The sequence below is a fragment of the Nicotiana tabacum genome, chromosome 18, assembly GCF_000715075.1.
Source record: "Nicotiana tabacum cultivar K326 chromosome 18, ASM71507v2, whole genome shotgun sequence".
Classification (NCBI taxonomy): Eukaryota; Viridiplantae; Streptophyta; class Magnoliopsida; order Solanales; family Solanaceae; genus Nicotiana; species Nicotiana tabacum.
Window position 1 is genome coordinate 52,081,455 of NC_134097.1, and position 15,969 is coordinate 52,097,423.

Below are 15,969 nucleotides of genomic sequence, written 5' to 3' on the forward strand. Positions count from 1 at the left end.
TTCTTCTTTTTTTCTTTTCTTTACTCTTTTTCCATTTTTGCTTTCTCTTTTTCTCTTTTTTTCTTTTTCTTTTTTATGTATCATATTTCTAAACTCTGCTTCTGATTCCAAAAGAGGGATATAAAAGAAAATAAATATCAAAGGGGTAACATAGGATAAAATGTTTAGATAGTAAAAAAAGTGCTTTCGTCATTTCAATCTTCAAAGCATGCCAAATTCAAAAACCACAATTAAACAAACCAAAGAAATCATACATAATATCTTTTGACTGCATCAGAATTGATAATCATATCCACACATTTGCCTTCTGCATCTGTTAATACAAAGCACCATTGGACAACACTCTCATTACCACGAATGGCCCTTGCTAATTTGGGGCAAACTTGCCTTTAGCCTCAATCCTGATACGACAGGATGTGTTTCAATAGTGTTTCTTTATGTTCTATCTGTCCCAGTTTCACACAATTTGGGCTTGGAGTGATCTCAAAATGCCTTTACTTATTTCCCTCAAATATCCCTATCATCTTCAAAATTGTTTCATTGCTTCACGACTAAACTAACTTTTAAGACCAGGCTGATAATTACGCGTTCATGTCATGTCACTAGAGTCAGCAGGAAAAGAGCTATAAAAGGGAAAGAGAACTAAAAAAACACTGAGTACAAATAACAGAAAATAGGAAATTGCATTAGATAGATGGTGAAAGGGTTTGAACAACAAAACAAGTAAAACAAGTTGGGGTTACAACCCTGGAACAAAACCAGACAACACTAAACGAGCTACTACGACTAAATAAACTAGGCAAAATAAAAGGATAGAAGGGTTTGAGTCACAAGATAATATCCAGATTACAACCTTGAAAATAATCCGGAAAACAGAAATGACAACAAAATAAACGACCAAGACTCCTCCCCAACTAGCCAAGAGATGGAGCGTCTTTCCAATTACCAAGCACGACATCTTAGCCACTGAGTTCTATATTCATATTGCCAAGACCATTACCAACTTCAATATCATTAACTTCAGTTAGCAAGTTCCCAAGAGGATTCACATGCTCCCTGTCACTGTTCTCGATCACAATTGCCTCTTCTTGAATCATTCTTTCTATTTCCCTTTTCAAAGCACGACAATCTTCAATGCTATTCCCTTGGACGTTTGAGTGGTACATGCATCGTATAGTAGGATCAAAACCTTTTGCATATGGGTCAGGAGGATAGCCGAGAAGCGGCTCAATTAGGCCAGAATGCTTTAACCTTTTAAACAAGCTTGTGTAGGACTCCCCAATTGGCGTGAAACTATTTCTTTGCCTTTGTTCCCCTCTCTGCCCCTGTTTTCTAGGGTTGTTGGGTGCTCGAAAATGTTGTGAAGGCAAGAATACATTATGTGGTGCTGGCGCTCGCCATAGGGAGTGACCTAGTGGTTGGACAGATGACTGGACATTGTTCAGAGGATAATACTGAGGTGGATTATGTGAAGCTCGGGGATAGATTTCGGGTTGGAGTTGAGGCTGGGTATATTGGTGAGACGGGCCCTTTGGTCCATGTTGTGACTCTAAAACAACCATGGCAACATCATCGTGTTCCTTCTGACCCAGCAAGCTTCCTGTGTCATTCTGAATTGCTTGTGTTGTGGCTTTTAATGCAAAATAACTCATGATCTTTCTCGACTTCAACCCATCTTCTACCATTTCTCCCATTTTTACCACACCATTGAAAGGCCTACCCACAACCGTGACCAAATGCCCAAAGTAAGTTGGCTCTTGAGCTTGAATAAAGTACTCGACCATCTCTTTTTCTTCCATCGGGGGATTGACTCTAGAAGCTTGCTCTCTCCATCTGAGCCCGTATTCTCTAAAGCTTTCATTAGGCTTCTTTTCCATCTTGGTGAGGGACATGCGATCCGGGACAATTTCTATGTTGTACTGAAAGTTCCGGGCAAAATCCTGTGCCATATCGTCCCATATGTACCACTTGCTAACGTCTTGGCGGGTGTACCACTCCAGAGCTGCCCCACTCAAACTCTGACTGAAATATGCCATCAATAATTTGTCCTTCCCACCGGCGCCTCTCATCTTACTGCAGTAACCTCTCAAATGGAATACGCGATCTCCATGTCCGTCATACAAATCAAACTTCGGCATCTTTAAACCAGCAGGCAGTTGGATGTCAGGAAATAAGGACAAGTCTTTGTAAGCCACGCTCATCTGGCTCCATATCCCTTGCATGTTTCTTAAAGACTGCTCTAAGATTTTCACCTTCCTGGATATCTCATCTTGATCCACTATACTAGCAGGCTTTTCAGCTTCACCAGGAGGCTCAAAATGAGAAGCGTGAGAGTAGGGATCCGAAACCTTGGAAGTTGGTTCTGGAGCATAGTGTTGGGCATCAGGGACTTTGAGCACAGTCTCGTTAGAGGATTGAGGAAAAGTAGCTGGATGAGGAGCTACAAGAGCATGAGTGGCCAAAGGAGCGAGATATGATGTGCTTTTGAGGGGTGGAGTGTGAAAAGGTTGTGGGGAGATATCAACAACAGTGGGAACCTAGGCTTGTGATAGTGGTGGGATAGTTGCAGGGTTTTCAGTGTAGTTAGTGGGGAATGAAGGTGGAGGATGCCCCCTGATCCAACACTGATACATTTTTGCCATCTGATGTTTCATCCTTTGGACCTCCTCTTTCAATTCAGACTCCAACTCCACAAACCCCCTTGACGGTCAACAACTCTCGTGCCCAAGTCTTTGCTAGCCATGACTACCTTGCTCTTTGACCTTGCGTTGTATGGAAGAGTTACCAGTTTAAGAACCACAAACCAACCACCCTTCTGCTATAATGAGGATAACAAAGAGGAACAAAATAAAGACATCATGTTAGCGTTAGGGCATTTAACAGCTAAAAATATCACATTACATGCAATGCACCTAGCAACAATTAATGTTTCAAGAATGACTTCGAGGGTCACAAGGTCACTTGGCATCATCCCAATTTGTTAATTACAATCTTCTCTTTTCTTTCCTTTTCTAGCACTTGCTTGCTCATTTTTCTTCCTCTTTTTTTCTAATTATCACTCTTTTCTTTCTTCTCATTTCTCACATCCCATAGTTTCACTTTTTTTCTTTTTGCTTCTTTTTTCTTCTTAATAATAAAAAAATAATTCGATCGAACCATATGTAGGTTTCCTACGTATCATGACACCACATGAATCAGATCTTTGCGTAGTTCAGGAAGATCGGGAATAAAGTAAACAAACTAACGTTCTTTTTCTTTTTTCTTTTTTTTTTACCTTAATTACTACTCTGATGAGAAAAAGAAGAAAATCTTTTTTTTGACTTAATGTTCTATAATCTACTCTAAACGCAAGCTTAACAAGCATATATTTTTCTTTTTAAAACAAACACTCGATGGGAAATTATTAAGGAAAAAGTCCTCTAAGAGAAAAACATGTTTTTGATTCTTTTTTTAGGAAGGAAATCTAAACAATAAACCAAAGAAAAATATTTTGAATTTTCATCTGATATCCCTGAAGAAAGATTTCGAAACGATAGATGAACAAAATAAAGATAATATTTTTGGATTTCAATTTTGATTATCCACGGGAGAAACTTTGAACGCAAACAAAAGATAAAGTTCTAGTGAAAATAAGAAGAATACTTTTTTTTTGTTTTTCCAAAGAAAAACCTCAAAAGAAAACCTTTTTGGATTTTGGAATTAATATCTTAAAGAAAACTTGTAAAGATGTACTAAAAGAAAATTCTCTTTTTTAAATTTTTAGTCTTATTGTACTAAAGAAAATATAAAAGCAATTTGTATTTTATTTTCTAGATATTAATTTCCTAAGAAAAACCACAAAAGATTTTTTTTGAACTTCTAGAGTTAGTATTCTAAAGAAAACATCTAACAGAAATATAAATACGCGAAATCTCTTTTTTTGGATTTTTGATTTTTGATTTATTACATATCTTTTCTTCAAATACAAAATAGGAAATACCATAACAAAAGACTTAACAAACTTAACTAGCCTATGACAGACTCTAATATCACCTAAAAGACTTGGAATCATTATACAAAACTAGAAGTTAAAAGACGACATAAAAATAAAACAGACTCAAAACATAACAAAAAAAATCCTTAAGCAAACTCCTAAATGAGCGATCTTAACTGGATGGTCCTAAGGAGTCTGTCATGCCCAAACTCTTATAAGTAGATCCACACCTATATGAGAAAATTAAGACAAAATAAAGTTAAAGACCTAGAACTCTAGATGAGACAATAACCCTTCATGTTGGACACATACAAGACATGATTATGACTATTTTTCTAAAATTAACCTATGTGACTAACAGTGGCTAAAAATGCAAGATTTGGCTAAGACCCCGCGAAGCCAAGAACCTAAAACTCACTAGGAAGACCGGACCCTATGTGGGTTGCCTACGTATCACGCCCCGAAAGACATGAATCAGGTATGCATAGTTCGGGCACATTGGATACTGGCAAGAATTAAAAAAATAACTAATTTAGAGAAAAATATGTTTTTTTTGTCTTTTCTTTTTTGAAAAAGGATGAAACATGTAAACTCTTTTTGGATTTTCTTTTCCCTTTTTTTTTGATTTTTTGATTTTCGAAAAATGATGAAAAAGTGCAAATCTTTTTTTTGAATTTTTCATGCTTTTTTTCTTAATAAAAATGTGAAAGAAAACATAATCGGGCCCTACTTGCTTTATTTTTCATACTTCACCCTCTTTTTTTCTTTTTTTTTTCTTTTTTCATTTGCCCTCAACTATCATTGATCCGCCAAATGACCCTTTTACCCTTGAAAATTGCAACATGTAGCACATAGGATGCATCAGGATGGTCTTTTATTTTTGGGGTACACATGTCTTAGACGGACCCAACCCCTATGTTGAGTCCCCAAAGTCAAATGCACATGATGCATACAAGCGTTCCTACTAAGGATACGGCATGGGGCTGAGTTATTCTAGGTTCAAAACCTGGATATGTTGTTCAAGACTTGTGTACCTGAGCGGACAACTCGAGCCGGGGGGGGGGGGGCTACGTACTGGGAACCAAAAAGTCATCCGGTTTTGTAACTTGTCTTAGCCTCTTTCTAATTTAAGGTATGACACTAACAGAAGAGGAGTCACGCCAGCGTTCACATCCCCGAAGATGAGAAGAGAAGGGTTTCGTAGCAGTTATATACAGTTCAAATAATATCAAAGCGGTAAAAAGCAACATTTAGCACATTAGGCCCAAAAACGTAATTAAAAGCAGACAATAAATAAAGCCAAATATAACAATAATTCTAAGCTCGAATTTGGAACCCTGAAATATAAGTTTTGGGTTCTTGTCCCCAGCAGAGTCGCCAGAGCTGTCACACCTCCTTTTTTCTACCTCCGGAAGGGTATAAAGGAGTTTTTTCCAATTTAAGTGACAATCAAAATGAGATTATTTTATTTAAAATTCAGAGTCGCCACTTAGAATAATTTATGGTGTCCCAAGTCACCGGTTTAAAATCCCTAATAAAGGAAAGATTGACTCTGTTTTCAGTCCGCGAACACAGAAATCCGGGTAAGGAATTTTGTTAACCCGGGAGAAGGTGTTAGTTATTCCCGGGTTCCGTGGTTTCAGCACAGTCGCTCAACTGTTATTATTGGCCTATTTATTTTGATTTTAAAATATTTTTGAAACATATGTGCATTTTACTCTTTTTAAACCGCTTTAATAATCCAATTATTATACAACTAATTATTAATTACATATTTGCGAATCATGTCACGGGAACCGTACTCACGATCCACATCGTGTTTATTTTATTAAAAAGATTAAATTGTGGTCGGATCACATAAATGTAACCCCGGATTTAGAAATTAGACATCACAACTACGTCACGGGAATCGTACCCATAGCTATGACAATTTATTTAATTAACACGCCTAAAGCAAACTACAAATATTCATCTTTCTTTAATGAAACAAGAAATTAAAATGATTGAAACAAGTAACAGAACATCAGCCAAGGAGCAAAATTCTAATATGAACATTAATAAAAAAAATGAATTTCCTTTAAAGCATTATTGACTTATTTACTTTCTTAACCTAACATGGATTTATCAAATTAACCAAATTGACAACATGAATGAGAAGTTCACGTTTCAGTTTCTTGCAAAACTGATTTCAATTAAACAAGGAAAAACAAAACAACGAAAGAAACGAAAAGGCAATACAACATTTAGACATTTCTAACCCAAAACAGAGCATTATATAATTAAAGGGAAATAGTAAATTAAAAGAAGAATCCTTTGTTGATAGAACTCTAACCTTCTGCTGCATACAGATAAGTGACACTCAAATGAGGTACCGACTGAAAACTCAGACAGGCGATGGGAGCTCGAACGGACTTCTAAATCGACCTCGACGCACCGGACCTCGACGAACTCAACACTTCAATATCTAGTGCTGAACAGATCTCGCAAACGAGCTCCAAGATGGATTCAACCTCGACAAGGGACCAGCAGAATAGTCATCGAAACTCAACCAGAAAAACTCGAGACTCACCGGAAAAGAATGTTAAACGAGCTCTTGGACTCCTCACTATTTTCAGCGTGTGCGTGTGTGCGTGAAGCTTCGTCCAGTTGTGGGAAATGGGGTCGTTTGGCGTGAGGTGAATGAGAAAGGTCCTGGGTGTGCTAAGGCTTAGCCTGTTTTACTTAGGCTTCTAGGGTTTTGTCTTGTATCCCAATGAAGAAGAAGCTGGAATTCCGATGGGGAGGGGTCTATCTTGGAGTTATACGGCTGTTGTAGCTTTTTTGTCTCTAAGGGTCTAAAGTGCTGAAGGAGATCATATTTTTAGGATGTAACGAGCTGGTTTCTTTAGCTCTTAAGTTTCGTGTGAAGGGTGTGTCGAAGAAGATGACTGCTCGGGGGGTGGGGTTCCTGATGAAACGGCGGATTCTATAACTCTTTTTAGATCTAGGGTCTTTTTTTTGGTCTATTTCCTTTAGCTGATCGTGTATTTTCAGATCATAGGCCTTAGGTGTTAGCTTCTTTTTATAGGTTTAGGGTTTTATGATTATATTTAGGTTAAGGGGTATGAACCTAGAAATTATGGGCTTGGGAATTATAGGCTAGATCCGAAAATTAAACCTAAAAATGGGTTGCTCGAGTCCAAGTTTTATTCTTTCTTCGCGAACGAGACTAAAATACGACCTCATTTATTAATTAGTCCTTCTTAAGTGAAATAACTGTTAAAATAAGATTGATCATTAAAACAAAACTATTTTTTTGTAATTTTCATTTTCTTGTAATAAAATAAAGTAGAAGAGTCAAAATTAGTTGAAATAACGATATTAGGCCTAAATTAAATATTTATGTGCTAGAATATGAAATTTTTTGGGGAGGGTCAAAAATGACATGTCTACACACTTTATATAGGAGGGGAATCCCAACATAGTACAAAATGCATTAATTGTAAAGGTATGGAAATGAGACGGCTAGACGTGACACCCGGCTCTGCTAGTGCTATCTGCTCGGCTTGGGAACTCCCCATCCTCGGCGTCGCCGTTGGGTCGAGCGTAAATGGACATCGAGGGAGAGAACTCGTCCGCAACCTCGCAGCCTCGAGATCTCGATATGACTTCCTGAAACTCCTTAATGACGAGAAATTGGACCCTCCAATTTCACCGTATATACTCAGCATTAGCATATATTGATGGTATAATTTGCATTGAATATCTTCCTACTACTTGACCAAAAAATACTACAAATTGATTAATTGGAAAGAGGCTACAAAAAGCAATCCCACATCTTGCAACTAATTATTAAGGAGCTCCTATTTGTCTGACGAGGCAGGCAGCTTAACATAAGTTTTTCTTTTACCAGCAAAACATAATATATCACTGAGTAATCAATGATGTCATTAGACAACTTTTAAGCATGTGTGAAGAAGAGTTTGGGCTGCCAAATCCCATTATTTTATGATAACACATTCACTATTTGTACACAATGTACTCTCTACACAAATGTTATATTGCTTGTGTTTATACCTTATATGCAATATTCATACATTATTTCTATCCATTTATATGCAACTACAATGTCATACAACTTATGTACAACTTTCACCCATTATTTCTACCTAGTTAAATACAACTACAATAACATACAACTTAAATACAAATTTTATACAAAATTTATACAATATGTCTTTTGTATATTTTGTATCTGATTTATACATAGTAAAATTAAATTTCATACAACTAATTATATATTATACAATTTATCTACAACTTTCATACAATATTTCTACCCAGTTGAATACAACTACAATAACATACAACTTAAATACAAATTTTATACAAAATTTATACAATATGTCTTTTGTATATTTTGTATCTAATTTATACATAGTAAAAACAAATTTCATACAACTAATTATATATTATACAATTTATCTACAATTTTAATTCATTATTTCTACTCAGTTATATACAACTACAATATCATACAACTTAATTATAATTTTTATACAATATTGTTCAACTTTCATACAATAGTTAAATAAATAAAAGAAAAATATATAAACAACATAATACAATTTTCTACAATTTTCTAGAATTTTACTATAATTTCGTAAATATAATGTATATCATGTCTTCTTCTTTTTCTTCTTCTTCTTCTTCTTTGAGTTTCAATCTGAAATTCAGCTAAACCAAGTCTAATCTTCACCAAAATCCCTCAAAATTGAGATATAAACTCCAAACCATATTTTTCAATTGTTTGCAACCCCAATCCAAACAAATAATAATTTTGGAAAACCCAAATTCAAATTCAAAGCTTCAAAGCTTTTTAATGGCTATCAATGGTGGAATTGCTGCTCTCTTTTCCTTTGCTTTACATTACTGAAATTAGGGATTGATTGATATAGAGAGACGTTGAGATAATTCCCAATTCTTTGCAATAATATCCAATTCAAACAAATAATATTTTTTGAAAATCCAAATTCGAATTTAAAGCTTCAAAGCTTTTTAATGGTTGTTAATGGTAGAATCGTGAGTGGGTGCAAGATACATGGGGGAGGGAGTGGGATGTGGAGAGATAAACGTGAGGATGTGGAAGATATGTTAGAGTAATTTTAGGACACTAATTATTATCATTAATTCCCTTAAAATGTACATAAATGGTAATTGGGTATATAAAATGTAACACCAACAATAACAATAACTACCTAGTAAAATCCCACAAAGTGAGGTTTGGGGAAGGTAATGTGTACGCAGACCTTACCCCTACCCTGATAGGGCAGAGAGGCTGTTTTCGATAGACCCTCGGCTCAGAAAAAAGAAAAAGAGAAGGAGACAATTCATCAGTAACTCCAGTAGAAACCATAATAGTAAGAGAAGCATAACAACCAAAAGATAAATGACATGCAATAACAGTAACCAGTAACTAAGGTCCGAGGCTAAGATAAACAGCAAGGATAGTGTGGATTCAACATATACTGCAAACTATCTAAGATCAACTCTAATCCAACCCCGCCTCACCCCCGGTATGAAGTACACAAAGCTCTACTACCCCCTAACCTACAACCCTAATGCTTGACCTCCAAACCTTCCTATCAAGTGCCATGTTCTCAGAAAAGGGTATATAAAATATAATTACACTAAAATTTGAGTAGGGAGGGTAATATAGTTTTATATAATGTATAGGAATATAAAAATTCCTTTTTGGAAATACTGTTTTTATTTATTATATGCAGAAAGGACTTGACAACGGAAAAAAAGAAAAAGGAAAGAAGTAAGTATTTGATCAATTAACGTTGCTCTAAAAGTCAATATAGGGAGAAACGGGTTGTTGGAAAATATACAAAAAGTTTAAAACCATTTGATAATTAGTCAACCAGCAATATGAAAATTGGCGTCACTAACTCACAAGGTTTTATCAATAATATCATTATTAGATTTGTCTTCTTAATAAAAAAGGGAGAATGATATTTGTATGCGGTAAAATTGATTAGTGACAGTTGGACGAATGATAGATGACACGTGGAGCTGAAGACAGGTAGGATGTGAGTCACCAAATAGTCGATACCGGTTGCAAACATGTGATCGATTCTGGGTGAATTTCGACGACAGGGTAACCGATAACAAAGATTTTTAGAACTGATATTGGATAACATTTAATGACCAGTCGTTACAGAGAATTTCTGTATTTATAGCCAACCGTTATGCAATCATCAATGGCGGTTTTATTCTCATTCAAGAACAACTTGATTTAGGGATCTTGTCTCCCTAAACACAACTATAAATAAGAGAATTCGAATCCATTGTAGGACACGAAAAAGATTCTATATACAAAAGCTATATTCTGCTCTCAAATTATGAAATTACTTGCTTTCTTTTGTTCTTAATATTGTTCATACTACTGCTTCTGAAAATGTCATGACCCGGATTTTTCACCTTCGGGAGTCGTGATAGCGCCTATTCATGAAAGCTAGGCAAGCCGAGTATTACATAATTTTTACCCTTTTTCCTTAACATTTTAACAGTTCAATTTAACAGGCGATCAACAGCGGAATAACCATAATAATAAAATAAATGCGGAAGACGAAATCTGATAATATCACTAAATACTAATACAGAAATCCAAAATATAACTCTACCTAGAATTGGAGTCACAATGTCACGGACTATCTACGAATACTACAAACAGTGGTATGAAGAAAAATAATGCAAATCTGTCTCGGCCTGCGGATAAATATAAAAACAGAATGGAAAGATAGAAGGAGACACCAAGGCCTGCGGACGCCTGCAGGACTATCTCGTGTCTCCGCCGCTGGACTGAAGGCAGCAACCTCGCTGTGGTCCAAAAGCTCCAGCACCAGGATCTGCACACAGTGCAGAGTGTAGTATCAGCACAACTGGCCCCATGTTCTGGTAAGTGTCGTGTCTAACCTCAGCGAAGTAATAACGAGGCTAGGACAAGACTACCAAATGAACCTGTGCAGTTATATCATATACAACAAGTAATAACGACAAAAACTAGCAGTTAAAGATGGGAAGGGGAAACATGCTCGGGGGAATATCATGTACAAATAGAAATTTAGTAAATGAAGCATACAGAACACTAAAATTCAACTATAAGCAAGAATATGGAAATCAATGACAAGTACATGGCATCACCAGTTCGTATGCTTTTACCCTCGTTCTCACCATAAGAATCAATATGTTCGGCATGGAATCACCCTTCGTGCTTTTACCTCACATAATCATGGCACGCCATTATCCTTCGTGCATTACACTCATATCATGACACGGCATCAACCTTCATGCATTAACACTCACTCACAAATATCACGCACGACATCACCCTTTGTGCTTTTACATTCTTCCTTACCCAAGCAGCAATCACAAAGAAATTCGGGAAAGGGAATCAATAAAATTACTATAGAATCCCAAAAAGGGAAACAATATCATGAGCAATAATATCCCGTCAAGGGAAATAATATCAAAAGCAATAACATCCCGGCAAGGGAAACAATATCATAAACCTCTTCTCTTTTCCACAATTACTTCACAACTCAATTCTCAACTTGAGCCAATGCTCTACAACGTTCAATTACCACGAATACTTCCATAAGCCTTGTTCAACATTAGAAATTACCATATTAAGCAAGGACAATACAAAACGGAGTCACATCAATCATAGTATAGGACTTACGGGCATGCTTGACACCAACGTATAGATACTCGTCACCATACCTATACGTCGTACTCAACAATTAACACATAACAAATAAGACCAAGACTCATATTCCCTTAAGCTAAGGATAGACCAAACTCTTACCTCAATGCCACGAACACAATCAAGCCTCAGCTACCGTTTTACCCCTCGATTCTACCACTAATTCGCTTGTATCTACCACAATTTACTTAACAATATCAATAAATTCTAAATGAACCAATTCTAATGCATAAAATAGGTTTTCTAATGATTTTTCCAAAAAGTCAAAAACTGGCCCGGGCCCATATGGTCAAAACCCGAGGTTCGAATCAAAACCCGATCACTCATTCACCCATAAACTCAAATATATAATTTGTTTTGAAATTGGACCTCAAATCAAGGTTCAAATCCCTAAAATATGAAAATCCTAAGTTCTACCCAAAACCACCCAATTTCCCCATGAAAACCCTTGATTTTGAATTGTAATCATGTAAAAAGATGTTAAAGATTGAACAAAACGAGTTAGAAATGACTTGCTAATTATTTGGAGAAGAACCTTTTTTTGAAAAATCGCCCAAGAGAGTTTAGGGTTTGAAGAGTTGTAAAAATGGGTGAAATCCCGTCAAAAATTTATTTAGCAGGTCTTAGATATGACAATTGTGACTAGGGTTCACAATTGCGAACCCCTTTGGAACCTGTCTTCTTCACATTCGCGAAGAATTAGTCGCATTTACGATGAAAAGGTCGCATTTGCGATCATGGCCTGCCCAGGCTTGGTTCGCATTTGCAACGCCTGGGTCACAATTCCCATGCTTGAGGACTTCGCAATTGCGAAGCCTGATCTTCCAATTGCGAGATCAAAGGCCTGGGAAAAATACCAGATATCAGCAACTTTTACTAAGTCCAATTTCACTTCGAGGCCGATCCAAAACTCACCCGAGCCCTCGGGGCTCCAAACCAAACATGTACGCAAGTCCAAAAACATCATACAGATTTGCTTGTGTGATCAAATCATCAAAATAACATCAACAACTATGAATTAAACCTCAAATTCATGAAAGCACTCAAGAACATCAAATTTTCTATTTTCACAACTATACGTCCGATTTATACCAAATCAATTCCGATCTTTACCAAATTTCACATATTCAACTTAATTATTATTTTAAACTTGTACCAGGCTTCAGAACTAGGATACGGGCCCGATACTATCAAGAAATTCATCAATTCACTTCTAAAAACCTTTATATCTTTCAGCAAACAATTTTCTTTAAAAATTCATTTCTCGGGCTTAGGTCCTCGGAATTAGATTCCGGACATACTCCCAAGTCCAAAATTTTACTACGGACCCTGAGACCGTCGAATCACGGGTCTGGGTCTGTTTACCGAGAATGTTGACCAAATTCAACTTTAATCTATTTTAAAGGCCAATTTCCTTATTTTACTTAGATTTCATATGAAAGCTTTTTAAAAACGTGCCCAGACTGTGCACGCAAATCGAGGTGGGACAAAAAAAAGATTTTTAAGGCCTCGAAACACAGAATTTACTTTCAAAATAAGTGATGACCTTTTGAGTCATCACATTCTCCACAAGTGAGTACCTGGACCTATGGGCCTCCTCTAGAATCAACTGTCGTCGTCTAACCACATTAGGTGCACAAACTCGACCCTGCACCCTCAAAACTCCATCATCTCCAACTGTAACCTGCTTGGAACCTCCGTGCCGCAATGTGTCTCTAAGGACAAGCAAATGAGGAACATCATATTGCCGATCTTGGATACGCTCAAATAATGAAGAATGAGTGACTGTGCAAGCTGACACACGGCTGGGCTTAGAAACATCTAACCTCATGAACTGATTGGCCAAATCCTGAATATCCTAAGCAAAAGACCTCTCACCGACTGGAATATACGCAAGACTGCCCATGCTGATCGACTTTCTACTCAATTCATCGACCATTACATTGGCCTTCCCGGATGGTATAAGATGGTAATATCATATTCATTCAATATCTCTGACCACCTCCTCTGCCTCAAATTTAGCTCCTTCTACTTGAACAAGTATTGTAGACTCTTGTGATCCGTGAACACCTCACATGACACACCATATAAATAGTGCCTCCAAATCTTCAGCGCGTGAACAATGGCTGCTAACTCCAAATCATGAACTGGATAATTCTTCTCATGAATCTTCAACTGTCGCTAAGCATAAGCAATGACCTTGCCATCCTGCATCAACACTGCACCAAGTCCAATACGAGATGCATTACAATACACTGTATATGGCCCTGAACCTGTAGGCAATAGCAATACCGGCGCAGTAGTCAAAGCTGTTTTGATCTTCTGAAAGCTCGCCTCACACTCGTCCGACCACTTGAACTGGGAACCCTTCTGAGTCAACCTAGTCATAAGGGTTGAAATAGACGAAAACCCCTCCACAAACCGATGGTAATAGCCTGCCAAACCCAAGAAACTCCGGATCTTTGTAGCTGACGTGGGTCTAGGCCAATTCTTGACTGCCTCTATCTTCTTTGGATCCACCTGAATATCCTCTACTCATACAACGTGACCCAAGAATGCAACTGAACTCAACCAGAACTCACACTTCGAAAACTTAGCATACAATTAACTATCTCTCAAAGTCTAAAGAACCACTCTCAGATGTTGCTCATGATCTTCCAGGCTACGGAAATAAATCAAAATATCATCAATGAAGACTATCATGAATGAACCCAAGTAAGGCTTGAACACTCGGTTCATCAAATCTACGAAAGCTGCTGGGGCATTTGTCAATCCAAATGACATCACTAAGAACTCATAATGCCCATACCGAGTGCGGAAAGCTGTCTTAGGGACATCAGATGCCCTAATCCTCAAATGATGGTAGCCAGATCTCAAGTCAATCTTCAAAAATACCTTGGTACCCTGAAGCTGATCAAACAAATCATCAATCCTCGGTAATGGATACTTATTCTTGATTGTGACCTTGTTCAACCCTTTGGAACCTGCCTTCTTCGCATTTGCGAAGAATTAGTCGCATTTTTGATGAAAAGGTCGCATTTGCGATCATGGCCTGCCTAGGCTTGGTTCGCATTTGCGATGCCTGGGTCGCAATTCCCATGCCCGAGGACTTCGCAATTGTGAAACTTGATCTCGCAATTGCGAGATCAGAGGCCTGGGCAAAATACCAGATACCAGCAACTTTCCCTAAGTCTAATTTCACTCCGAGGCCTATCCAAAACTCACCCGAGCCCTCGGGGCTCCAAACCAAACATGCACGCAAGTCTAAAAATATCATACGAACTTGCTCGTGCGATCAAATCATTAAAATAATATCAACAAATATGAATTAAACATCAAATTCATGAAATTACTCAAGAACATCAAAATTTATATTTTCTCAACTACATCCGATTTATAACAAATCAATTCCGATCTTTACCAAATTTTACAGATTCAACTTAATTATTATTTTAAACTTGTACCGGGCTCCGGAATCAAGATACGGGCCCGATACCATCAAGAAATTGCATCAATTCACTTCTAAAAACCATTATATTTTGCAGCAAATTATTTTCTTTAAAAATTCATTTCTCGGGCTTGGGACCTCGGAGTTTTATTTCGGGCATATGCCCAAGTCCCAAATTTTACTACGGACCGTACGAGATCGTCGGATCACGGATCAAGGTTTGTTTACCAATAATCTATTTTAAAGGTCAATTTCCTTATTTCACTTAGATTTCACATGAAAGCTTTCCGGAAACGCGCCTGGACTATGCATGCAAATCGAGGTGGGACAAAAAAAGGGTTTTAAGACCTCGAAATACAGAATTTACTTTCAAAACAAGTGATGACCTTTTGGGTCATCACAGGAAAAGCTCATTATACCAGTAGGCTTGTATTTCTTGAAGTTATTTTTACATTCTTGATTTTATTCTTTATTTCATATTATTGGATCAAGTTAATTCACGTGTCTATAAATCACGTTACAAATTCAACTGTACCGTTTTATGGGTAAATAGTTTAGGCTGACCGTGAGGCATAAAAGATTGTGTAATTGCTTCAATCCATTCATATGTTACTATCAAATTTTGATTCATTTATTAGCAAAATAAAAATCAGATATGGTAGCTAATGATGTCAACAATTCCTATAATGTTGGAGCACACAATGAACGTGAGAATGTGTTTGTTACAGCCCAAAATTCCATTTTATGGATCCTGATGGCACCTAGTCTCTATAATTAGGTAAGCTAATCACTTACAAA

The 15,969-nt window shown here is 37.0% G+C and overlaps 1 protein-coding gene across 1 annotated transcript; it reads right to left on the bottom strand.

Moving 5' to 3' along the window:
- Nucleotides 1-664: 664 nt before the first annotated feature.
- LOC107768305 (uncharacterized) lies at nucleotides 665-7,026 on the bottom strand. The gene is made up of 2 exons (XM_016587427.2): nucleotides 6,306-7,026; nucleotides 665-2,815 (listed from the first exon to the last, which is right to left on the bottom strand). The coding sequence occupies exon 2, from the start codon at nucleotides 2,220-2,222 to the stop codon at nucleotides 960-962; it is 1,263 nt and encodes a 420-aa protein (XP_016442913.2). The 5' UTR covers nucleotides 2,223-2,815; nucleotides 6,306-7,026; the 3' UTR covers nucleotides 665-959.
- Nucleotides 7,027-15,969: the final 8,943 nt, after the last annotated feature.

Coding starts and splice junctions, on each gene's coding strand:
- LOC107768305 (XM_016587427.2), bottom strand. CDS start 2,222: ATGCAAGGGATATGGAGCCAGATGAGCGTGGCTTACAAAGACTTGTCC.